General features: G+C 45.5%; 3 protein-coding genes and 1 non-coding gene across 6 annotated transcripts in view; 1 reads left to right on the forward strand and 3 right to left on the reverse strand.

Annotated features, from left to right (window-relative positions):
* Positions 1–2,172: 2,172 nt before the first annotated feature.
* exoc8 (exocyst complex component 8) lies at positions 2,173–5,947 on the reverse strand. The gene has a single exon (XM_078213347.1). It carries the CDS (start codon positions 5,841–5,843, stop codon positions 3,669–3,671), a length of 2,175 nt encoding a protein of 724 aa, XP_078069473.1. The 5' UTR covers positions 5,844–5,947; the 3' UTR covers positions 2,173–3,668.
* A 485-nt stretch (positions 5,948–6,432) lies between these two features.
* Positions 6,433–19,470, forward strand: sprtn (SprT-like N-terminal domain). The gene is made up of 5 exons (XM_078213348.1): positions 6,433–6,714; positions 8,270–8,369; positions 12,341–12,469; positions 14,600–14,846; positions 18,333–19,470. Exons 1-5 carry the CDS (start codon positions 6,452–6,454, stop codon positions 19,127–19,129), a joined length of 1,536 nt encoding a protein of 511 aa, XP_078069474.1. The 5' UTR covers positions 6,433–6,451; the 3' UTR covers positions 19,130–19,470.
* A 2,045-nt stretch (positions 19,471–21,515) lies between these two features.
* The window catches only part of gnpat (glyceronephosphate O-acyltransferase), a 37,686-nt gene continuing 33,360 nt past the window's right edge, over positions 21,516–25,841 (reverse strand). For 2 of the 3 annotated variants that reach the window (XM_078213356.1, XM_078213355.1), the window contains 3 exons: positions 25,257–25,350; positions 25,095–25,156; positions 22,060–23,684 (listed from right to left, as the gene is read on the reverse strand). In XM_078213356.1, the coding sequence (XP_078069482.1) occupies positions 23,641–23,684; positions 25,095–25,156; positions 25,257–25,350 (200 nt within the window). In that variant the 3' untranslated portion in view covers positions 22,060–23,640. Of the gene's footprint in view, positions 21,808–22,059; positions 23,685–25,094; positions 25,157–25,256; positions 25,351–25,841 lie in introns of those variants that run through there. The other variant, XM_078213357.1, reaches the window with a different exon arrangement.
* Positions 25,581–25,654, reverse strand: trnaf-aaa (transfer RNA phenylalanine (anticodon AAA)). Its single transcript has one exon. It is a non-coding gene; the product is annotated as a tRNA-Phe (tRNA).

Consider the following 25,841-nt stretch of genomic DNA (forward strand, 5'->3'; position numbering starts at 1 on the left):
ATCCCCATCTCTTTTCCTACCTATGTCATTGGTGCCTATGTGGACCACAACTTGGGGCTGGTCCCCTTCTCCCTTAAGGATCCCGAAAACACGATCCGAGACATCAAAGACCCTGGCACTTGGGAGGCAACACACCAGCCGCGAGTCTCTCTCGTTCCCACAGAATCTCCTATCTGTCCCCCTAACTATGGAGCCCCCAATAACTAATGCTCTACTCCTCCCCCCCTTTCCCTTCTGAGCAACAGGGACAGACTCTGTGCCAGAGACCTGTACCCCATGGCTTACCCCTGGTAAGTCGTCCTCCCCAACAGTATCCAAAACGGGTATACTTGTTATACAGAGGAACGGCCACAGGGGATCGCTGCACTGACTGCTTCTTACCCCTTCTAACAGTCACCCAAGTATCCTCATTCCTAGGAGTATGAACCTCCCTGTAGCTTTTATCTATAACTGTCTCTGCCTCCCAAATGATCCTGAGTTCATCCAGTTCCAGATCCCTAACACGGTCTTCAAGGAGCTGGAATTGGGTGCACTTCCTACAGGTGTACTCAGCTGGGACACTAATGGTGTCCCTCACCGCAAACATCCCACAGGAGGAACATTGCACTGCCTGCACTGACATCCCTGCTAACTTCCCTTACTAAGAAATGAAAGAGAAAAGAAAAAAGAAAAATAAAACTCACCTGCTTTCACACCGAGTCTTTTTTTTAAGGTTAGAGGAGGGGGGAGGGTGGGAGACATTGCATGCGCAGTGTCTCAGGTTTCCTCCCCATCACAAGCACACAAAGGTAATGAGATTCCCCGTGCTACATTTTACCACATAAAATGTATGAGGTTTTGTACTTAAAAACATAAGGGGAGGTGATGGCCTGGTGGCATCGTCGCTAGACTATTAATCCAGAAACTCAACTGATGTTCTGGGGACCTGGGTTTGAATCCCACCACAGCAGATGGTGGAATTTGAATTCAATAAAAAAAATACCTGGAATTAAGAATCTACTGATGACCGTGAAACCATTGTCGATTGTCAGAAAAACCCATCTGGTTCACTAATGTCCTTTAGGGAAGGAAATCCGCCGTCCTTACCTGGCCTGGTCTACATGTGACCCCAGAGCCACGGCAAGGTGGTTGACTCTCAACTGCCCTCTGAAATGGCTGAGTGAGACACTCAGTTCAAGGGCAACTGGGGATGGACATTAAATCCGGGCCAGCCAGCGATGCCCATGTCTCACAAATAAATAAAAATAAAAAAAACAGCAGGGAGCAATCTCAGGAGGTATATCTTATCAGAATTAGTGACACCAATGTTACAAATGCAAAGTTTTGTAAGTATGAAGATCTTTGGACTGTCCAACTAAAGTTGAGAAGCAAAGAAAAGTGTGATCTGCTGCGAGTTTTGCCCGAGTCGTGGTTAGCATGGAGACTGGGGGCGGGGGACCCAGGTCATGTGCTCTTAAAAATGCACTCGTTCAGTCTAACGCTTCAAAACAAAGGCAGAATCAAATGCTGTTATTGTACACTTTCTATTTCATAGACTTTTGACACTCTCTCTTTCTCTGTTCAGACACACAACAGTTGCTGTGGTCTGCAGAGAGAGCAGGTTTTCTCAGTTAATTATCAGACAGAATGCCAGGAAAGAGAAGGAATCAATCTAAGGCATTGGAAGATTTGCCCTGCCAAGGCTAGGGGAAGAAACCACCAGAGTGACTCTTACTCTGAGATCTGGAGAAGACCTGTTATGGTCACTGGGCATTATGACTTGGCAAAACAAGAGAGACATTAACCCATTTTAAGGTGAAAGTGATTATTTCCCGAGAAGGTTGCAATTCTGTGGAAAACCAGCTCTAGAATATGTATGGGATTATTGGTCGTGATAAGACATTAATATCCTTTATGTAGTTTAGAGTATTAACTGCCCACCAAGACATCACTTTTAATTTGTTAATAGTAAAAACCTTAAAATTTGAAACCTTGTGTGATCCCTTTAAATTGGCTCTGGGAAGTCAAACCTGCTGTTTAAAGTTATTTGTCTCTACGTAAATTAGACCACCTGTTTTAAACTCAACGTGGCTCCTCACATTTCCTTAAAGCTGAATGCAAATATCTGCCATTTTGTGAACATCCAATTAAGATCGAAACAATCCAATCATTAGATATCAAAATGTTCAGTCTGAATGCCAGCAGATAGATAGATGTATTTTATTTTTAACTGGACATCTTTAATTTTAGCATGGACTAGTGTAAATCCAGAAACAACATGTGACCCTTCTGGGAGTCTCAACAAAAAAAAACTTCATTTATATTGCATTTTTGACATTGTTAAAATCCTCCAAGGTGTTTCCCAGGAGAATTATCATTTGGCATGAGTATTAGAACAGGCTTAAGGTATATCTTTGAGAGGTAAAGCCTTTTGCTTTGATGGAACTGGATTTTTGCTGCAACTTTTCACAAACCTTTTGCAAGTGGAAGATTGTGATCCAGTAGATCAGCATCAATATGCTAACTGAACACAACAGATCGCAAAAAACACCACAGTCTAAGAACAATAATATGTATCTATAGTCAGCATATCCAAACATAAATAATGTATGCAGTAGCTCAGGTCTCTCATGCCATCACATCTAATGAAGATGGGCGGCACAGTGGTTAGCACTGCTGCCTCACAGTGCCAGGGACCCGGTTCAATTCCCAGCTTGGGTCACTGCCTGTGTGGAGTCTGCACATTCTCCCCGTGTCCGCGTGGGTTTCCTCCGGGTGCTCCGGTTTCCTCCCACAGTCCGAAAGATGTGCTGGTTAGGTGGATTGGCTATGCTAAATTCTCCCTCAGTGTACCCGAACAGGTGCCAGAGTGTGGCGATGAGGGGATTTTCACAGTAACTTTATTGCAGTGTTAATGTAAGCCTACTTGTGACACTAATAAATAAATTTAAGAAGCTAGTGCCTATTCCAACGGGCTATTCAACTGCCAGAACTAACAGATTAAACATATGGGAGTAGTTAGAACATGCAATTCTCTGGCACAAATTCTTTTATAAGGGGGCGAGTTGCTTGGAAATGCAGGAGTGAGAGATTAGACTAAGTTGTTTATGTGGAGAATAATACCAATGCAGAGGATATTAAGGCCTGTTTGTGTTCAACATTCCAGTTTTCCATGAAACTACGGCTTCCACTCGTTTTAGTTTTCCTGAAAGAGGTTTACTTTCCCAGGACTCAAAGACAATTGTCAGCTTTTTTTAAAAAAGCGTACAATTATTCTTGAAACAAAACCTCTAGGAAAAAAAAGCCCCTGGACTTGAATTTTGAATGCAAAAGCAGTCCATCTGTCCTGTAATCTGATTGCTAGCAAAGACTTTCCCTACACGTTCAACTTATTTTATACAAAGGTTTGGATTAAAGCCAATACCATTATTGCCACAAAGTGTTTTTACTAGTGGAATATAACAGGACAAAAACAATGAGTCTGTACAGGGCAGATGATATTGAAAATTAGCTCACAACTAATAGAGAATATTAATTTCCATGCCGTATATGAAATAAGGCAGCGAGTTCATGATGTGGCCAACATATCGATGCAGCATTAGTGTTAAAGCAATGAATGTACAAAAAAGTGTGTGGCTGCACAGGGAATGTCTGCAGTAATTGATTCATCCACAAAATGCATCTGGCGTTTACACAAAGGAGTTGGTGCTTTCTGGGTTGACACGAATGATCCGAGATCCGTTGCGGAGCTCCTGGAGCTGTTTGGCTGGTGTTCCCACTCCCTCCTCAAAGCGTCTTTCCACCACGGGGAGGACGGTCTCGTACAGGAAGGAAACATTCTCGCGAATGAAGATCTTCTTCTCCGGATCCTGCTCGCAGCGCAGGCTGTAGTCAACGTGCTGCACAGCCACCAGGATGATCTCGCGTAGGCTTTCCAGAAGGACCATGTGGAGCTCGGGGAAGTAGAGCTTCAGCCCTTCCTCTAAGAAAGCCATTAGCTGCTTTGTGAAAGCCACAATGGTGTAGCTGAGATTGACCCAGCAGTCGTCACCAGTGTACTGATCAAAATTGGTGATGCCACTGGCCTTCATCTCTTCTTTCAACTTTGCCAGGGCCTCAGGTGTCATCAGGTTCATTTTTCTCCACATCTCCTCCGAGTTGCGGTGCTTGGTGGCCTCCATGATGATGCCCTTGTAGCTGTGGAGAGCGGCCTTGATGTCCTTGACCAGCAGAGCCTGGAGAGTGAAGGTGAGGTCCAGGCCGATCTCACTGAGCTTGCTGCAGTGTTCCTTGGCCACCTCCACACACTCGGCTGTGGTGGACAGGCTCTCCTTGCTGTCAAACACCTGCTTGCTGAAAGCATCCACAAAGAGCCGGGTGGCCGAGCGTGACCACACCACAAAGGCTGAGTAACAGCCGCTGTCACCGGCAAAGTCCATTTCAAACTCCTTGGCTGTGTCCAGCAGGCCGGTGAAGAAGATGTTGCAGAGCTTGTGAATGTATAGCAAGGTGGCACCCTCAATGCGCAGCTGCCGGATGGCTGTCTGCACAGCAGCTGCCCGGTTCTTCAGGAAGAGCTCACAGGCCTTGGTCGACTGGCCCAGTCGGATTAGCTGTGAGACAGCGCGCCGGGTGGCCCGCGGACCTCCTCGCAGCGAGCGCCCAGGCGACAGCTCATATACCAGCACGTCAGTCAGTCGGCGAACCCGCTGATCCACACGACTCCGCAGCTGACGCACGCCGGGCTGGCCTGCTGCTCCACTCAGGTACTCGGACAACTTGTCTAGCAGGTCGACGGCCCCCTCAAAGTCCCGCTGAGCGATGCAGACGTCCAGGTCCTCGGGCAGCTCCTGAATCCACTCCAAGCTCAGGTCCACCAACTCCATGGCTGGGTCGGGTTCCTCCTCAAATGGGTTAGTCTTGGGCGAGAGGGGCCTCTGTTGCTTCTCTTCCTCCGCCAACAGCAGCCGGGCCTTGGCTTCCTCTTTCTCCACCTCCAGGCGCTCGGTTAGCACTTTGTTCTTCTTGGTCTGGTCAAGGATCTCCAGCCACTCCTTCTTGACCTTGGCGTTCTCAGCCTGGAAGACCCGCGTGTCAGGGAACATGAGGATCTTGAACATGTCGCGCATGGGCCCGTTGTCCTTGACATTGACCACGGCGAAGCTGTCCAGCGGGTACAGGGCATCGTAGCGGTAGCGCACAGCCCCACGGCGGCTGGGCAGCCAGGAGGCCACCAGCAGGCAGTCGTTCATGAGAAAGGTGTGGACCCGCTGCACCTGGGCCGCGCTCTCGGCATCGCACTCCAGCAGGTCGCCATTGTAGACCAGGTAGCGGCCCGGGGTCTGCAGGATGTCCTGGCAGCCCTCCACCTTCTCCAGCAAGGTGGTGAGGGTGCGCTGCTTGTGCTCCTCGGCCTCCCGGGGCAGGATGAGGAAGGCCTCGGAGGAAGAGGTGGAGGAGGAGGTGACCGAGGAGGAAGAGGCCCCCCCGCCGCTGCCCAGAGGCGGCTGCAGCTGGCGGAGGCCCTGGTGCTGCTGCTGCTCCTTGTCGGCCGCCAGCAGCATCTGGGTGAGGCCGTCCATGATGCCCTTCTGCTCGGTGAGGATGTGGCTGAGCTGGTACATCTCACTCTCCAGGTAGGAGATCTCCCGGGCCGTCTCGATGAACTGCCGGTAGTTCTTGTAGACATTCTTCTTCAGGTTCTGCGCCGTCTCGTCCGCCAGGCTCTGGATCTTGTGCCGGTGCTCCTGCAGGTCCCGGTCGCCGTCCGACTGCTGCGACAGCTGCTTGACATACTGGGCCGGCTCGAAGCGGGGGGCCTCCAGCTGGCGCCGGAGCCGGGACGCCACGTCCGCCGCCGCCATCTTCACCCGGGCTGGGGAGGGTTAGTCAGGCCGCGGCCGATCCGTGCCCGAAGCTCTCGCTCACTCTCACTGCTTCACCAACTGCCGGCTCCAACTGACAGCTAGGCCTCGGGCCGCCCCTCCCGGGGCTTCCGATTGGCTGGCCGCGCCCGGCAAACCGCTCTCTGATTGGCTGTAAAAGCACCCAGCGCCGGCCGTGGCTTTGGATTGGCCAGTTGACCCCGGGCTACCCGCTTTCCCATTGGGTCGATGGTTCCAGGACCCACCCGATTGGTCAGACCGCCCCGGGGTCCGATTGGTTACCGACCTCCATTGTGGCTTCCGATTGGTCGCTGCAGAACGGTTTCCTGTTCACCGATTGGTTCGGGTTCTATCATGTGATTGGCGAGCCGGGAGGGAGGCTGCACTGCGCATGTCAGGGAGTGAGGCTGCACTGCGCATGTCAGGGAGAGAGGCTGCACCGCGCATGTCAGGAAGCGAGGCTGCACTGCGCATGTCAGGGAGGGAGGCTGCACTGCGCATGTCAGGGAAGGAGACTGCACTGCGCATGTCAGGGAGAGAGGCTGCACTGCGCATGTCCGTCAGTGCAGAGGGAGGCTGCACTGCGCATGTCTGTCAGTGTGGACGGAGCCGGCCTGATGGAGGAGGATCTGCTGCTGGCGCTGCAGCTGCAGGCGGCCTGGGAGGAGGAGGATGGCGCTCCCGGCCTCGCTCCGGCCCAGCCGCCGGCTCCGGCCTCGGTGGTGGACGAAGAGTGGGAACTAATCGACCCGAACCCCGACCTGCACAGCCTCTTCCTGCAGTTTAACGAGCTGTATTTCTGGGGCCGCTTGGCCGGCGTCGAAGTTCGCTGGAGCCCGCGGATGACGCTGTGAGTAACGGCCCGGGGCAACAGGCCGCTCCGCTGCCACTGCCGGGCCAGCCACGGGGCGGGGAGGCAGAGAGCTTCAGCGGGGATGCGCTCCCCCTCGGCCTGGTGTATCCCCCCATTCCAAATCCCCCCTTTCTCGCCCCACAAACTCTTACATTTTGACATAGGCCAACGGAGCCTTTTATTTAATTCCATAAGATTGCGCTGCAGACAATGCTGCACTCCCTCAGTGCCCCATTGCAAATGTGCTCAAATCTGCAATATAGTTTAAACTTTATTAACTAGTGTCACAAGTAGGCTTACATTAACACTGCAATGAAGTTACTGTGAAAATCCCCTAGTCGCCACACTCCGGCGCCTGTTCGGGTACACTGAGGGAGAATTTAGCCTGGCCAATGCGCCTAACCAGCACGTCTTTCAAACTGTGGGAAGAAACCCACACAGAACTGGGAGAACGTACAGACCCCGCACAGACAGTGACCCAAGCCAGGAATTGAACCTGGGTCCCTGGTGCTGTGAGATGGTAGCCATGATGTGGAGATGCCGGCTACTGGGGTAAACACAGTAAGAAGTGGGAACTTGATGTCTGTGTCGATATGTGCTGTGAGACAACAGTGCTAACCACTGTGCATATGTGCTCAAACGGCAATATTCCTGCAATACTGGGGGTGAGAGCATTATAGAGTGAGCCAAGAAGCTGTGTCCTGATGCCTTTTAGCAATTTCTGTGGGGAAAATAATTCTGTTTTAGTTGAAGTTGGAAATTTTGACTGCTTTTTCACCAATGACTTTGTTTTTGTCTTTCACTAAAATGTGTTTGCTGACTTAGAATCATAGAGCAGTACAGCATGGAAATAGGCCCTTCAGCCCAACTGGTCTATGCTGAGCTTGATGCTCTCCCAGCTAGTCCCAATTACCTGTGTTTGGCCCATATCCCTCTAACCTTTTCCCATCCATATACTTATCAAAAATGCTTTTTAAATGTTGTTATTGAACCTGTCTCAACCACTTTCTCTGGCAGTTCATTCTCTACACGCAGCATCCTCTGCGTGAAGAAGTTGCCCCTCGGGTCCCTTTTAAATCTTTCCCCTCTCACCTTAAACCTATGCCCTCAAGTTTTCAATTCCCCCACCCTGGGAAAAAGACTGAGAGTTCATCCTATCTATGCCCCTCATGATTTTATACACCTCAATAAGACCACCCCTCATTCTCCTAATAAAGTCCCAGTCTGGCCAACTGCTCAGGCCCAATAGTCCTGGCATCATCCTCATAAATCTTCTCTGCACTTTTTCCAGTTTATCAATGTCTTTACTACAACAGGGTGATCAAATTATACAATACTCGCAAGTGCGGCCTCACCAATGACTTATACAACTGTAACATGATGTCCTAACTCCTATACCTAATGCCTTGACTGGTGAAAGCCAGTATACTAGATGCCTTGACTTAGCTGCACGGGAGGCCATGCTAAAATGCGCTTTGCCTGTTGACTGTTTTGTACTGACTGTCTCCCATGCTACATTAATTAGTGCTGGCCCATTGTGGATTTGTTGCAGTTGTGCGGGGGTGTGCTCCTATGAGGGGCGAGGAGGCTTGTGCTCCATACGCATCAGTGAACCTCTATTGAAGCTGCGGCCCAGGCGGGACTTGGTTGAGGTATGTGTTGAGCAGCATACAGTACCATATTTTCTAATGTTTCGCTCCTGGTTGGTAAAGGGAGTTTTGTGCTTCCCCCTCATTGAACTGACTTCAATTCCAGCAGGGTCTGGACTCCCTCTCTGTTCTGGCATTAAATATAATTGAGCCACTTCTGTGGTTGCGGGCCTACTGTAAAAGGAACACAAGTGAGACATTCAGCCTCTCAAATGTTCAGTTCAATAGTGGTTGCTTGATAATTTAATCCTTTCAGCCTAGGTACCGTTCTGGTGATTCTGTGCCTTACTGCTCCTAAATGGGGACTCTGGTGTAAGGCTGTTTGAGAAGCAAAGTCCGCTTCTGAAGCTGGTGGGAACAATGGAGGAGGGAAAGTGCATGAAACTTCACAGTTTCATCTGGTTCGCTAATGTCCTTTAGGGAAGGAAACCTGCCATCCTGGAATCACTGGTCTGGCCTAAATGTGACTCCAGAGCCACAGCAATGTGGTTCACTCTCAGCTGCCCTCCGGCAACTAGGGATGGGCAATAAATGCTGGCTATGTCCCACAAATGAATTTTTTAAAAAGTACTTTGAGTTCAAAGCTGTCCTCAAATTTTAAATCAATATAAGGATAAATTCTCAAATCCAATTCCAGACTTGAGAAAATGGGATGTATCCAAGCCATATTCATTCATGCACGACAGGGAGAAGTAGCAACAGCGTGCTGCTGGCGATGGTTTATTTCTGTAACATAACTCACGCTTACTTCCAATTATGGATAAATAATTTGGTTCACCATGCCACACTGGGGGACATTTAGAGAGAGTTTTGCAAGTGCTTTATAAATGCAGTTCTTTTTATGCACATCCCTGTAGCTCTTTGAACCAAACTGAATTCCTAGACCAACTCTATGTCTTGCCACCTTCAGGGGCTATTTATTAACTTGTGGCGGCACGGTAGCACTTGGGCTCACGGTACGGTAGCACAGTGGTTAGCACTGCTGCTTCACAGCTCCAGGGTCCCGGGTTCGATTCCCGGCTCGGGTCACTGTCTGTGTGGAGTTTGCACATTCTCCTCGTGTCTGCGTGGGTTTCCTCCGGGTGCTCTGGTTTCCTCCCACAGTCCAAAGATGTGCAGGTTAGGATGATTGGCCAGGTTAAAAAAATTGCCCCTTAGAGTCCTGGGATGCGTAGGTTAGAGGGATTAGCGGGTAAAATATGTGGGGGTAGGGCCTGCGTGGGATTGTGGTCGGTGCAGACTCGATGGGCCGAATGGCCTCCTTCTGCACTGTAGGGTTTCTATGATTCTATGATTCTGATTCTTGTGGTAGCAGCGGCGCAGAGTACATCATGTCCTGCTGGAATGTTTGATTTCTGTCTAACTTCAGTCTGTAACCTTCATCGCTGTTCCTGGACATTTATTTGTTCAGGGTAGGTGTTTTGAATTAAGCATGTGTGAAAATACAAAAGGATGGTGAGTGGGGAAGGGCGACGAATTTGTGTGTTGAGTGGAAAAGAGGTGGTGGAGAACCAGTTGTTGGTGTGTTTCCTGTTTGTTGGGGCATAATGGTAATGTCAGTGATCTAGTAATCCAGAGGTCCAGCCTAATGCTCTGGGGACACAGGTTCAAATCCCACCACGGCAGCTGGTGGAATTTAAATTCAAAATACATCTGGAGTTAAAAGTAATGGTGACCATGAAACCATTGTTGATTATCCTGCAAACCTATCTGGTTCACTAATGTCCTTCGGGGAAGGAAATCTGCCGTCCTTACCTGGTCTGGCCTACATGTGACTCCAGAGCCACAGCAATGTGGTTGACTCTTAACTGTCCTTTGAAATGGCCGAGCAAGCCTCAGTTCCAGGGCAATTAGGGATGGGCAACAAGTGTTGGCCTCATTCCACCCACATTCCATAAAAGAATAAGGAAAAACATTGACTGTTTCTTTCAGATGCTGATTTCTTGCCTGTTTGTGGATGTGTAGTATGCAGGTTGGTAACAAGCTCCTGTAACCTTTTTTACCTGGTATTAGTTAGATGTCAAGCCTGTTGTATAAAAGGATGTAATCTGTGAAAGATCTGATGAGTAAAATTTGCACCATTCTGAAGCAGGGACATTAAGATTGATTCCGGGATGAAAAGGTTGACGTATGAGGAGAGATTAAACAGTTTGAGCTTGTACTTGCTGGAGTGGGGGGCACAGTGGGTTTGCACCACTGCCTCACAGCGCCAGGGACCCGGGTTCAATTCCAGGCTTGGGTCACTGTCTGTGCGGAGTCTGCACGTTCTCCTCGTGTCTGCGTGGGTTTCCTTTGGGTGCTCCAGTTTCCTCCCACATTCCAAAGATGTGCAGGTTAGGCGGATTGGCCGTGCTAAATTGCCCTATAGTGTCCCGCCATGTGTAGAGTAGGGGGATTTGTGGGTAAATACATTATGGGGATAAATACTGGGTAAGATAAAAAGGTGTGTCGGTGCAGACTTGATGGACTGAATGGCCTCTTTCTGCACTGTGGGGATTCTTCCAAGAGTCTAGAAGGATGAGAGGGGATCTATTCGAGGTAAATAAAATTTGAAAAGGGATTGATGAGTAAATGTAGACCGAATGTTTCCTCTTATGGGGCAATCTAGAACAAGAGGTCCCAGGTATAGGTTGAGAGGCGGTAGATTTAAAACTGAGATGAGGAGGAACTACTCGCAGAGGGTGGTGAATTTGTGGAACTCACTGCCCCATAACACGGTGGAGTCTGAACCATTGAATAGCTTCAAGAAGGAGATCGATATATTTATAATAAATAAAAAGATAAAGGGATATGGGGAACAGGTGGGGAGGTGGATTTGAGACCAGGGAGAGATCAGCCATGATCTGATTGAATGGCAGAGAGAGATTGTCTACTTCTGCTCCGAATTCCTATGTTCCTATTAAATACAAAGTGGGATACCAGGTTTATTCCATTAATGCCAGTGTTTGTAGCTTGTTGGCTTCTGTCATTTTAAGCTACTCAAGACATCATTGTGACAGAATTTGCTTGTTGTGTGGTTTTATTAAATTGGTGTCACTACTGTTAAAGCATGCTGTTTAAATCAGTTTCACTCTTGGGGTGTTCCTGAGGGATTCTCTAGGTGCTATTGGCAGTCTTCATCAATACAGGAAGGGAGGATATTGCAATGCTCCAGATGTTAAACATTCACTGCGAAACATGTCAAACTCTTCATGCTTTTGCTTCCATTCAGGGCAGAGGCTGTTGTTGTTCTGCATTCACAAGCCTGCTGTGAGCAGGAAACCTGATTGGGTGGATTGAAGTTTCATCCTACAGATTGGCGGTTTTGAAAGGTAGAGGCTGGGTTGCATGTGTATGGATTGCACTTGATCCAGGGGTTTGGCTGTAAATTTCCCTGCCCACTCTGCAATGGATGTCAGGGTTTGTTTGAGCTTGCAGTCACCGAATGGTAGTTAAAGATTTAGACAGCTAGCAAATGACACATTCACTGGAGTACAGGGATATAGTGATACCGCACTGTGTAAAACAAAAATAGATATTGTCCATCCGTCTTGTGGAAGTAAAGTCCCTTTTTTGGTAACTGTTTATCATCGTGTAGAGGGAACTTGTGCACTGTGCACTTAGTCAGTGTGGGGAGTTAGATATTTCTGCAACCCCTCAGTCACACAGTGTTGTTTGTTCACATATGAGGAGGGTGTACTCCAGACAATTGCAACCATAGGACCAATTAAAAAGTCTAACTGGAAATAACAAAAGTCTGAGTTATATAGATTCTTGGTTGATTCAATGGCTATGGAGGTGGGAAGGAAAGTGGACATCAGTCATGTATGTCCATTTGTATGCACTCGGTACTCAGACTATTTAAAAAGTGTAAACTCTAAAACAGCATCCACCGATGGCAGTTTAATTTTTAAAGTTTGTCCTTTGTGAAAATTCTTGAAGGCTAACCAAATAAAACCGCGTAATCTCATCTTTTGTTTTTGTGTTGTCAATAGACAATGCTGCATGAAATGATCCACGCCTTGCTGTTTGTCACAAATAATGACAAAGACCATGAATCTCATGGCCCTGAGTTCTGCAAACACATGAGGAGGGTCAACAGGATGAGTGGCGCTAAGGTGACTGTAAGTACCCAGAGGGAGTATTCTGGTCCATGTTTACTCTTTAGCTAACCATATCTGTCTATGAGCTACTCCATCTGTGCAATCATCTGAGTTCTGTGTGCTTTCTCAACTCTGACTCGTGTACATCCCTGATTTCCATTGGTGAACGTGCCTTCAGCTGCCTAAGCCCTGGAATTCCATCCCTAAACACTGTTGCCTCTCTTCCTTCCCCTCTCCATTTAAGACGTTGCTTGAAATCTCTCTCTTTGACCAAGATTTTTGTCACTTAGGAGATGGTTTTGGTTGTTGGAGGTCAATCCAGCAGGCACAGTGTCCCAGACACAACTATCCTCAGCTGCTTCATCAATGACCTTCCCTCCATCATAAGGTCAGAAATGGGGATGTTACTGATGATTGTGCAATGTTCACCATTCATGACTCCTCAGATACTCGAGCAGCTCATGTTGAAATGCAGCAAGACCTGGACAATAACCGGGCCTGGGCTGACAAGTGGAAAGTAATATTTGTGCCATATAAGTGGCGGACAAAGACCATCTCCAACAAGAGAGAATCTAACATCTCCCCATGACATTCAATGTAATTGCATCACTGAAACCCCCACCATCAACATGTTGGGTGTTACCATTGACCAGAAACTGAACTGGACCAACTACATAAATACTGTGGCTACAAAATCAGCGCAGAGGCTGGGAATTCTGAGGCAAGTAACCCGTCACCTGGCTCCCAAAGTTTCTCTACCATCTAGATGGCACAAGTCAGGACTATGATGGAATATTCTCAGCTTGACTCCAAAAACATGTCACCATCCTGAACAAAACAGCCAGCTTGATTGACACCCCGCCTGCCATCTTCATCATGAATGTGTACAATATATTAGAGGCGCTGCAGCAGCCCTTTGACTGCACTGCCCAAACTTGCAACCTCTATCACCAGGTTCCCCTCCAAGCCCCACACCACCCTGACTTGGAATTATATCACTGTTTCTTCCCCACTCAAAATCCTGGAACTCCCTTCCTAACAGCACTGTGTGTACCTATACTGCATGGCGTTGCAGGTAGACAGGGTGGTGAAGAAGGCATTTAGCACACTGAGGAAGGAGTTGGGACATTGTTACAGTCGTTTTAGTTGTTGGTGAGGCCACACTTGGAGTATCATGTACAGTTTCGGTCACCCTGTTATAAGAAAGACATTGATAAACTGGAAAGAGTGCAGAGAAGATTTATGAGGATGTTGCCAGGACTAGTGGGTCTGAGTTCTAGGGAGAGGTTAGCCAGGCTGGGACTTTATTCCTTGGAACGTAGGAGAATGAGCAGTGATCTTATCGAGGTTTATAAAATCATGAGGGGCATCGATAGGGTGAACACAGTCTTTTTCCCAGGGTGGGGGAATTGAAAACTAGTGGGCGGAGGTTTAAGGTGAGGTGGAAAGATTTAAAAGGGGCCTGAGGGGCAACTTCTTCACGCAGAGGGTGGTGGGTGTATGGAATGGGCTGCCAGAGAAAGTGGTTGAGGCAGGGACAATGGCAACATTTAAAAAGCATTTTGGATAAATACATAGATGGGAAAAGATTAGAGGGATATGGGCCACACATGGGCAATTGGGACTAGCTGGGAGGGCACCATGGTTGGCATGGACCGGTTGGGCTGAAGGGCCTGTTTCCATGCTGTATTGCTGTATGACTATGGACTGTAGCAGTTCAAGAAAGCAGCTCTATATCACCTTCTCAAGGACAATGGGGATGATGCAACAAATGCTGGCATGAAATAACTTTAAAATTGCAAGTTGTACATTTTAATATTTAAAAACTTGAGTTAAAGTTCCAACTTTTGATAGTTGGTGCAATCTGTTAAATGCTGGGAATGGACCTTATTTTATTTAATTGCACTTATAATGTTAATTTTTCTGTAGTTGTGGTTTGGAACTCTGCAGGTGTACAGGTTTGTTTAGTTTAAACAAAGCGCATTTTGTAACAGGTGTTAAGATGAAAGTGATTTGTAATACTTTGCTGGTTTAATGACCGAAATATTAAAACTATCTTTACGCCTTCACACTGGCCACAAGTAAAGTGAAACCACAAATTAACTGATACGCAGTTTAATTTTCAGTGTTACAAAAGCATGTCTCTTTCAGATTTATCACAATTTCCACAATGAGGTGGATGAATACCGGCAGCACTGGTGGCGTTGTGATGGGCCCTGTCAAAAGAGGCGGCCGTACTTTGGTTATGTTAAGCGGGCGATGAACAGAGCACCGTCGGCTCGAGATCCCTGGTGGGCTGAGCATCAGCAGACCTGCGGTGGAACCTATACCAAAGTCAAAGAACCTGAGAACTACAAAGCGAAGAAAGGGAAGCCATCAAAACTGCCAAAGCATGGAGGTAATGGGTCCCTGGGTGGGTGGCAGCATCAACAACATTTATACTGCCTGACGGGTGGCAGGGGAGGCAATGGCCCAGTGGGATTATCACTAGATCATTTATCCAGAAACGCAACTAATGTTCTGGGACCCGGGTTTGAATCCCGCCACGGCAGATGGTGGAGTTTGAATTCAATTTAAAAAAATATGGAATTAAAAATCTACTGACAATTGTCGATTGTTGGAAAAACCCATCTTGTTCACCAATGTCCTTTAGGGAAGGAAATCTGCCGTCCTTACCTGGTCTGGCCTACATGTGATTCTAGAGCCGCAGCAATGCAGTTGACGCTCAACTACCCTCCAAGGGCAGCTGGGAATGGGTGATAAATGTGTCCAATTTAATTGCAGCATTTTTAAAAACTTCACTTTACAGACAGTTACATCTCTATAGACAGTTACTTGGGTAAGATGGGTATAGAGGGATGTGGGCCAAACGCGGGCAATTGGGACTAGCTTAGTGGTTTTTAAAAAAAAAGGGCGGCATGGACAAATTGGGCTGAAGGGCCTGTTTCCATGCTGTAAACCTCTGTCTCTATAACACCATCCGCTTATTCAGTTTAAGGGAGAATGATTACTCTATGGTTACTGTGAATAAAAACAGATGTTCTGTCTCTGGTTTCTTGTTTTCAGAGTTTAAAATGGTGTTCGACTGGTTTAACTCTTGTGTTTGGGATGCTAAAATGTTGAATTTGCCGACTGACCCATTATTTTGGGTTGATTTATATAAAAGGTGAATTTAATCTGGAATCTCATCAGGACTGACTGCTGTAACTCGCCACATCTCTGTGCCAACGCATGACAGAAAGAACACGGGAGTTAATCTGAGATTAGATTTATGGGATTTGTTTTGTACATCTTTGTCCTTTTTCTTCTGAGGTCCTTAAAAAGAACTCAAAGGGTCTAACTGGTTTGACTCCTATCTCCAGTCTCATTCATTCTGCTTGCTTTGCTGTATTTTTTAGCAATTATCCAGAAAGGACACTAAATCGAGGCACTGTTTTCCACGTGGCGCACTGTATCCCATATATAGGTTTAAGGGACCTGATTCGCCTGTCTGCAAACTACCTTTCTCATAGGCCTGGCCCACCCCTCAGAGCAGTCTCAACTGCTCTAAGTGTGGGACAGAAGTCACCTGTCGGCCCAGACTGGGTGAGGACGGCAGGTTGGTTTTCTGCTCTAAAGGAAACTTGTTGCTTCCAACAAACCCGCTTTTTAATTACAGCAGTTTTAAAAACTTCATGTAAAATTAATCCTGAGACTAGAACTCTCATCTCTGGATCATTAGTCCATGCCTCTGCATTATTAGTTCAATGACATAACCACGATACTACCAGGGCAGCACTTTTATCACATTGACCACGGCCGTTGCAGGAAGGTTTTATCACCACCTTCAGGGCAATAAATGTTGACATTGCCAGTGACGTCCACATTCCTGAGAATGGGAGCAATCCCCACCTTAACTCTGATGTATTCCATCCTGCATTCCAGTTGAAGGGGGAAAAAACAGACAATTTTTATTTGGAATAGATGAATTATGTATGGACTGCCCAAAACAGAAATACAGGCTGTTCAAATTGACCAAAGCTGAAGATGACCAATCATAATGAGTTGTATTCGCCACAAGCAATATCAGGGGGATGAAATAATGCCCTGATTGAGGAAACTGCAGATCCAAAAACACTGCCTTATCAGGCTCAATGCCCAATTTCACTTGTTCGTTTTCATGGGAAGCGTATCCAACAATAAACTGTTTGATGCATCAGTTTGAAGACCTTGCTTTCCTGCTTTAGGCAGTCCATCACAATGATCTGATCTGTTAACTGTTCCCCGGGCATTCCTGGGATTCCTTTGCCTAATTATTACTGTTCTGTAATATCCATATCTACAAAAGATCCTCTCGCCCTCATCTGCCCAAGTTCAGTATCTGGGTGACATCGAACACGGCAATCATTGAATCCTCTGTGGGACGTGCCATTTGACTGCTGCTTCCCCAGGAATTTTTCCAAAGCAGCTTCCCAAAGGAAATCTCTGAGATCCGAACCTCAGTTAGTACCAGGAGTCTGACTATATGTGACATGCTGGAACTAACCAGCAGTTCCAATGCTAACACGGAATGTGGGATCTCTAAATTGACTTTCTTTAACTTTTTATGCTGGCTGTTAAAGTTCATGATTAATGCTTCCATAGAACCACCTTCTGTCTGTCGAAATCTATCAAAGTCTTATAAATTCCATCCATCAGGCCAAATCTCCAAACCGTTATCAACGTCTAGCTAACCGCCATCGAGCTCTTGATGCTTTGCTCCTGATTTTTACTTTTGTTAAGAGGCAACAATACAAAGCTGCACCTTGTTTCCTCCATAATAGGAATGTAACCCCTGTCCGCACGGCCACTTAACTCTTCCACTGATTCCATTTCATTTATTATTGTCTCATAGAATCCTCCTCCTGCCATTCGACCCTTCGAGTCTGCACTGACCAGAATCCCACCCAGACCCCATCCCCTTAACCTCATGCATTTTAGCTTAACTATCCCCCTGCCACTAAGGGGCAATTTAGCATGGCCAATCCACTTGACATGTATTGGGATACAGTGAAAAGTATTGTTTCTTGCACTATACAGACAAAGCATACCAGTGCAGAATGTAATGTTACAGACATAGCGAGGGTGTAGAGAAAGGTTAGCTTAGTAGAAGTTAGGTCCATTCTAAAGTCTGATGGCAGCAGGGAAGAAGCTGTTCTTGAGTTGGTTGGTACGTGATCTCAGACTTTTGTATCTTTTTCCCGATGGAAGAAGGTGGAAAAGAGAATGTCCGGGTGTGTGGGGTCCTTGATAATGCTGGCTGCTTTTCCAAGGCAACGGGAAGTGGAGACAGAGTCAGTGGATGGGAGGCTGGTTTGCGTGATGGACTGGGCTACGTTTCAGACTCTGAGAATATTGTGGAGGGTAATCATACCCTGACAATTTACACATGCTTTTTGCCATTTTCCACAATGTCCATAGGATTGGAATCTTTTTTGTGATGGAAAAAATTCCCCTAGTTTTCAACCTTTAAGCAGCCGTTCTCTGTTACCTTGTTCTAGACCTGATAGCCAGTTGCTGAAGGAGGAAATGAGCCAATATTTACTGGGATTAGATTTATTAAGACTGAAACATTACAGGTATATTCCTCCTCACGCAACCCACATCCTGTCAGTCATATATATCCTCTAGTAATCGTACAATTAATGCCTCCACTAGTTTTATTAAACCTCTACTGTTACAATCAATATAATGCACAATCTATAGCAAATTTACACAAAACTGAAACTAATGGTGCAGATTGATGGCCAGTGATTTCAATAATGGTTTGTAATACCTTGCATTTTATTCCCTGAAGACAACTGCTTGGCGCAGTGTGTAATCAGCCAAAGTTAGTAAGCATTTATCTTTGTCCTCTTTTGATCAGATAAATCTCCAGGTGTGGACGTTCGTTCAGTCATTCCGTTCAACGGAAAAGGCCATGTCCTCGGAGGCAAGAGCTTGGACACGCCCTCTCCACGCACGCCCTTGGGGAAGATTCCTGAGAGCAGCAATTTGCTAAGTTCGCCCTCCCAGTTTGTTTCCCTGGGTCATGAACCAGCACCTCGGGCTGCTGGATCTAATCAGCAGAGAACTTCTCCGCCTGCCGCTGCAAGTTTGTCTGAGCCCGTCCAGTTGGGTGCTGGATCGCCCACTACCCTCACGGGGTGGTTGCTGAAAAATCCTAGCAACCGTACCGGTTCAAGAACTCCTAAAAGGTCTGTCAGCAACACTGAGGCCTTTATCAGTGTCAATGGCTCACCTGTTAAGATCAGCAGGAAAAAACCAACGAACTCTGCAAAGGTGACAATGCCTACAAGTAGCCAAAAAAGGCCCAGCTCTGACCTGTACAGGAATCCTCGACAGTCCGGCCAGTCTGCCACTGGCAAGAACACCAGCAAAAAGGTTTGCACTGAGCTGTCCTTCCCCGGAGAGTCCATCATTCGCACCTTTGAGAGATTACCGGCAGACAGACTGGGCAGCCAATCTGTTACAGCTGGCATGTCTGGTGAGGCAGACTCCCATAATTGGCACAGCTGGAATGGCATGGGCATGACAGCATCGCAGATGGGCAGCCCAGCTGGCAGTGCCAGCACCAGCTGCGTGCCTGTTAACTGCCCCGTCTGTCACTCTGCTGTCTTGCCATCTGAAATTAACCAACACTTGGATTCCTGTCTCCAGTGAGTTTGGATGTGAAGGTGTGGATCATGAGCTTTATTTCAATGTTGTCAATGTCAGTTAAAATCTCCAGGAAAAGGGTAGGTTAACATTTACGCATTTAAACGCCCCTCCTCTTATGCCCCTTTGTACCAACTGTATGTCTTGGTGAGAATTTTAAAGATATTTATTTACTCAATGTAATTATTTCTGAAAGATGTTGTCAGTGAAATTTAATGAATAATGTAAACTATGCTTTCTTTACACTTTACTGCAGAATAACATTTATTATGCAGATTTTGTAATCTTTTTTAATTTGGAAAATACTTTTTGAATTATGCACTAATAAAGTTGATTGTTCTGATTCCAGATTGATGTATTTGGAATATTTGAATTGAGAGTTTGAGGGCTGGTTGCAAAATTTGACTTGTAATCCCTCATTTAGATAATTGATCAAGGTGTTTATAATGAAGGGATTCATTAGATGGTTTCTCTGGTAAGGATCAAGAACAAAGAGCCATAATGAAGCTGCAAACAAAAGGCCACCTTGCCCACGCAGCCTGTTCCACATTTACATTTGGGTGGGAAATATCGCTTCGATTCATCTAGGTCAGGAGATCACACTGGCCTTGTTTAGCATTACATTATTACTATCATTACCTAACCTTGGTTAGAGGCCCTAGCTAGAAACATGCCTGGCTCTTTGCCAGGAGGGTCTTGAATTCCTGAGACAGCAACCTATTTCAAAGTCCAGTGTTCTATTTCTGGGGGTTGGAAAACCATCACCTGAGATTTGGCCTTAGAAATTGAGATTCCTGGTCCTTCCCAATTCGTTTAATTGTAATAAACTAATTAGGACACCATTTTATTATTCCCACCTGTTCTTGACCTGGAGCAAATCACCCCATAGTCCATGCTCGAGTTCAGATTCCCATCTCATCGTGGTAACCAAGGTGCTTTAAGTTGGTGTCATGCTTTTCCTCCTCCTGCACTCTTCACACAGCCTGAATATCACACCATGTGAGACCAAAACTGGACACACTATTCCACTGAGGCCTAACCAAGGTCTTCAAAGACAAAATAGGATGCGTTGACTGGTCAGTTGTGAATGCACTCAACACTTTGCATCAGAATGCCCATATCTTAGTCTTCAACTTTAATATCTTTCTTTGAAGGGTGTATGTATGTTGAGTATTTGCTCTGCTGATTTGTATAAAAGCTCACTTCTAAATAAAATGCCACTTCCTAGTCAGAAGCCCAATTCCCCAGCCCATCCAAGATCTGCCTGCAGCTGTTGAGTATCTACCATCCCAACACCCAGGCAGATCTTAGTGTCAGCTGCAAACTCTCGAGCTTCCAATGCTACCTTCTGCATCATAAAAAATAAATAGCAGTGTTCCCATTATCCATCCTACCGCAACACCACTTGTAACAGGTCTCCAAACAAATCTGTGCCCTTCCAACCAGTTCGCAATGCAATCACCAATACCAAAGATGCCTCTTGTGCAGTGCTTTGTCATAGTCTATTCACAAGGCTAAGACCATGTCTAGTTGGTTTCAGTCATCACCATCTTACTCAGTCAGTCCAGGAAGGGAATAAGATTTCCTCCCACAGTCCAATTAGGTGCATTGGCTATGCTAAATTCTCCCTCAGTGCACCCAAACAGGTGCTGGAATGTGGCAACTGGAGGATTTTCACAGTAACTTCATTGCAGTGTTAATGTAAGCCTACTTGTGACTAATAAATAAACTACTTTTTCCACAAGGGTTAGTAAATTTTGGAATTCTCCCAAAAGGCTGTGGATGCTGTAAGGTCAGTGGGAGACTGAGTGTGATAGCATTATAGAATTCAGAGCTATAGAGAGTAAATAGAATTGAGGTTATCCACCTGGCAGTGACGAGAGGGTGGATGGTGCTGTGGGGGGAGGGGTCCCTTCATTAAACAGATCAGGGTGCTCAGATCTCACGTTGCAGGTGTATTTAGGCACCATCCCTCCAGTTGGTTGTGATCCTCGTCAGTACTTTGATGCCATTAACTCGGGCAAGAATTGCCAGCTGGGAAACTGGTGAAATCCTCAACTTTTCTCACCTGATCCAATGCTGTGCACTTACGGGACAATTCCAAAGACAGAGCTCTTGAAACATTATACGTTGCTGCAGAGTTTCAGAGCGAAGTCAGGTTCTTTTGGTTGTATATGTTTCTTTTTGATGTAACTTGAGATGGAAAAAAATGGATACGTGGCTAGAAAGGTAATGTTAACATAGAAAATATCAATGGCAAGTGATGAAATCTCTTGTCAGTACCTGGGCACTTGCTGAGATTGCTTGTGAGAATGAATGCTGTTTCAACATGTTTGTGAAGCAAAACACTGATACTAGACACAAAGTTAAAAAGACAAAAATGTAAGTACATGAGGTAAATGGAATGTTGTTTATTGCAAGGGGAATCAAGTATAAAAAGTGTTGCTACAGTTGTTAGGACCTGAATGAGACCACGTTTGCAGTATTGTTGCTTCAATTTTCTTACTTAAAGGATATAATTGTATTAGAAGCAATTCAGAGAAGTTTCACTCGACTGGGATGAAGAGATCATGCAAGAAAATTCAGGTGTAACCACAAATACCTCAAACTATGAATAAAAGCAAATTACTGCAGATGCTGCCATTTGAAACCAAAAGAGAAAATGCTGGAAAATCTCAGCAGGTCTGACAGCATCAGTAAGGAGAGAAAAGAGCTGACGTTGAGTCCAGATGACCCTTTGTCAAAGCTTTGACAAAGGGTCATCTGGACTCGAAACGTCAGCTCTTTTCTCTCCTTACTGATGCTGCCAGACCTGCTGAGATTTTCCAGCATTTTCTCTTACCTCAAACCATGAAACTGCAAACCCTTGGGCACAGCATACTAAACCAAAATTTTTAAAAAAGTACAAGGTGACTACAATATCAATAAAATGCAAGTTTTGATTAGCACTGTTAATTTATTAAGGGACGTTATACATCCAAACAAACATACTTAAAGTTTCTTTAACAAACTGGTTTTCATAAAACAGGTTTTTTACTGAAACAGTTGGGTTCTATTATATGCAAAAAAAACGACTGTTCACTGGAGTGGCCATCACCCTATTTCATAGGAAACCAATTTGAGGTGACCATGTGGAGCTACTGCCCTCAAGTCTCGAGGGATCACATGGCCTCCAGAGGTTATCTAACTCTGAGTGACCACGTAAACCCTGGAGTGACTACAATATGTTATTTCAGGAGTGATCATATAGCCTGTAATTTCTCGAGTGACTACATGGCCCTTTTCCAGGAGTGATCAAATTGATGGAGCAATTATGTAACCCTATTTCAGGAGCAGTCCAAAAATTCAGTGACGTTATCACACCCCCTCACTTCTGGAGTGACCACATATCTGCTCAACCTCCCAACATTATGGTTCCAATACTGGAGTGATTTCTTGGATGTATATAGAGATTGATCATGTCATCTTGTTTCTTCACATCCTCAGGATTACTGAAGATTGATACATCCACTAAGCTGGCCTTAACCAAACAGGAAGAACTTTGCATCTGGGACATTTTCAATGGCTCACATATATGTAATGGGACGGTGACTGATAAAATTCTTTATAAGTAGACTGACATTTGCCACATGAAGAGGAAATATGAGACTTCCATTTGCTTTTAGATGGAGTTCCAAGAGTAGGAATATTGACGATTCCCACTGTCTAGATTGGGTTAAATCACCTTGTCTTTGCTATTTCTGCATTGCTAAAGCCTCTGTTGTTGCATTGTCTCGTATACTAAGTACAAAAGTTAAAAGGAATTTATTACTCAATGATTCAATTTCCATTTGAATTGGTCTTTTAACATTGTAAATGATGTGAAACTCCACCATTTTTGTCACTTTAAAAACTGAATTGGACTGAAATATGAATCAGGAATTTTCTGAGAGCAGGTATTACTGTTTTACTTTGGCTGTTTTCAGGAACTTCCAACAGGAACATTTTTGCCCACAATTGTATCTCCGACGTCTCCAGCAATCCCTGGATTTATATATGGGCATTCAAAGAAATTAAAACAAACGTGATATTACTCAGACATGAAAAACAGCTGTAAACTCTTCCATTAAGGTTTTGTTGGACTTGTAACTGTGAAAGCTCCTGTTAAGAACACATTTCAGTACTAGAATGAGTGTATTAATGTTTACATGTAACAAAATCTCCACCTGCACAACTTAGTTTTTTTTAAAAAAAGGAAAAAAGACACCATAGGTGAAGGCAATTCGAAGCATAAGCATTAAGAATTCATCATTACAGGGACTTCCTGCTGTTTGAAGCAGAGCAATAATTCCTGACCCCGGACTCCCAAGCCAGTAATCAGCTCACTGCATTCGTTTCCCGTGCCTTTTCCTTCCAATGGGCTGGGTTCCGGCGCCCAGGTTTCATGGATGCAAAAAACAAAAAGATCTTCCCACCCGCCACCAGAGGAATGGAGGTGCAGCTGTCCCAGGAACTGCCACGCAGCAAAATGCCTGCACTCAAAGTCTGGCTGCTGTCGCATTTTTTACTGGAATGGTGGGTGCTGCAAATTTTTAAAAAAATCACACGGTTACAGGGCCTTCCAAATTACTACAGAATTATACAACATAGATCATTCAGCTCATTGTGCCTGCATTAGCTAACTTCAATAAAACCAACAAGACTGAAGTCTAACTTTACAGAAAGTCTGGCGTAAACAGCATTTCTAAAGTGATGGAGGTGCATCAAGAAATCAAACTCCACCCACCAGGTTACAGAGTGACTTGAGTTTGAACCTTTATATGAAATGTTTGCACACTGCAATTCCTAAACTGACCCCCTACAGTGCGTCAGGCATAATGTAATAGGCTGCCTCAAGTATAACATTTAGCGGGACACAGCATCACACCTAAATCAGGCCCTACACTAGAAATTCAAAAAGGTCAAAACTGCCTCCAATCCAAACAACTATCCATCAATGACAGAGAAATTCTACTTCATATCCTTGAGCTATGCAGGAGAGCCCTGGTATACCACACCTGGAGTAGTTCCGAGTACCCTGCCTTGGAAATACAGATTCACAGAATCTACAGTGCAGAAGGAGGCCATTTGGCCCATCAAGTCTGCAGCAATCCCACCCAGCCCCACATATTTACCCTCCAAATCCCCCTGACACTAAGGAGCAATTTATCATGACCAATCAACCTAACCCGCACATCTTTGGCCTCTAGGAGGGAACCAGAGCACCTGGAAGAAACCCACGCAGACACAGGGAGAACATGCAAACTCCATACAGATAGTCACCCGAAGCCAGAATTGAACCAGAGTTCCTGATGTTGTGAGGCAATAGTGCTATCCACTGTGCCAGCCGTGCAGATTCAATGGGCCAAATGGCCTCCTTCTGCACTGTAGATTCTATGAATATTGATCTGAGGGATTGCAGAATAGATTTAGCAGAATTGTACCTGGCCTCCAAGGGTTAATATTACACAAATTAGGGTTCTTTTTCTTGAATTTCGAAGGTTAAGGGATGAATTGAACAAAGTTTAAGATATTAAGGGGAACTGATAAGGTAGCTAGAAATTATTTCTGCCGGTTGAGGCTTTTAAAACAAGGTGGCAGTCTACAAATTAGATCCAACAGAAATGAAATTAGAAAGCGCTACTATAATTAAAGGATGGTAGAAGTTTTGAACTCTTCCACAAACAATAATTGATGCTAGATCAATTATTAATTTTAACTTGAGGGATTGACAGATTTTAATTCTTCAAAGATATTAAGGAATTTGGGAAAAGATGAATGTATTGAATGACAAAACTGGCTCAAGAGGCGAATTGGCCTAGCTCTGATCGTATGTACATATTGCTACATGTGTGAAAGTGCATGAAATTCTCACAAAGCTTTAACATTGTTATTCAGAGAGATTAAAAAACAAAAACCTTTGGTGTGAAAGGTAAAATTTGGTCATCCTTACCTAACATGTTCGCCACCCTAGTGACAGCCTGCTTATTCACCTCATAGACATTGCCATCAGCTCTGTAAAGGATCAGATCAACGTCAAGTTAGATCTTCGCAACGGACACTACTTCTGAACAGTACCATTTGAGAACGTGCAATGTGTTTTTCTAATACGTACATCTTCAGTTTCTCCATGGCACCGAGCCGGACCAAAGCAGACAGTGCGTTTTTCTGCATATCCATCGAAAGAACCTCATTATATTTTATGGCACCTATGTTTCAGAAAGATTCAGACTATAATGGGAATAGATACACAATCCTGCTTTAATACACATCGTCTCCATGAATGACTCACCCTTTAACCAAGAACAATAGTTGTTGTTGACATTATTATACTAAGTCACATTCTCACTCTCAACAGTGAAACACACTTTGTAGGCATGTGAGACATTTCTTTTTGATTCACATCAGCCTGGACAGCACAGACACAGGTAATTACACTTGGCCAGTACGGGGATCGAACCCACGACCTTGGCGTTTTTAGCACCACGCTCTAACCATCCGAGTTAACCGGCCACAACAGACAAGGAAACCAGAAGGGTGCATCCATGGTGTCGAGCTCCCTATAATTGGTAATCTCACCAAAGTCTTTCACACTGGTGCACTCGAGACCAGGCACATTAATTGGCTTTTTAAGGCATCTGGCCTATGAGTACCTAAGGTGTGCTTGAGAAGAACACTGCAGTGAAAGCCAACACATCTC

This window comes from Mustelus asterias, chromosome 5 (genome assembly GCF_964213995.1).
Source record: "Mustelus asterias chromosome 5, sMusAst1.hap1.1, whole genome shotgun sequence".
NCBI lineage: Eukaryota > Metazoa > Chordata > Chondrichthyes > Carcharhiniformes > Triakidae > Mustelus > Mustelus asterias.

Coding starts and splice junctions, on each gene's coding strand:
- exoc8 (XM_078213347.1), bottom strand. CDS start 5,843: ATGGCGGCGGCGGACGTGGCGTCCCGGCTCCGGCGCCAGCTGGAGGCC.
- sprtn (XM_078213348.1), top strand. CDS start 6,452: ATGTCTGTCAGTGTGGACGGAGCCGGCCTGATGGAGGAGGATCTGCTG. Junction 12,470..14,599: donor TGAGTGGCGCTAAGGTGACT/GTAAGTACCCAG, acceptor TGTCTCTTTCAG/ATTTATCACAATTTCCACAA. Junction 14,847..18,332: donor AAAACTGCCAAAGCATGGAG/GTAATGGGTCCC, acceptor TCTTTTGATCAG/ATAAATCTCCAGGTGTGGAC.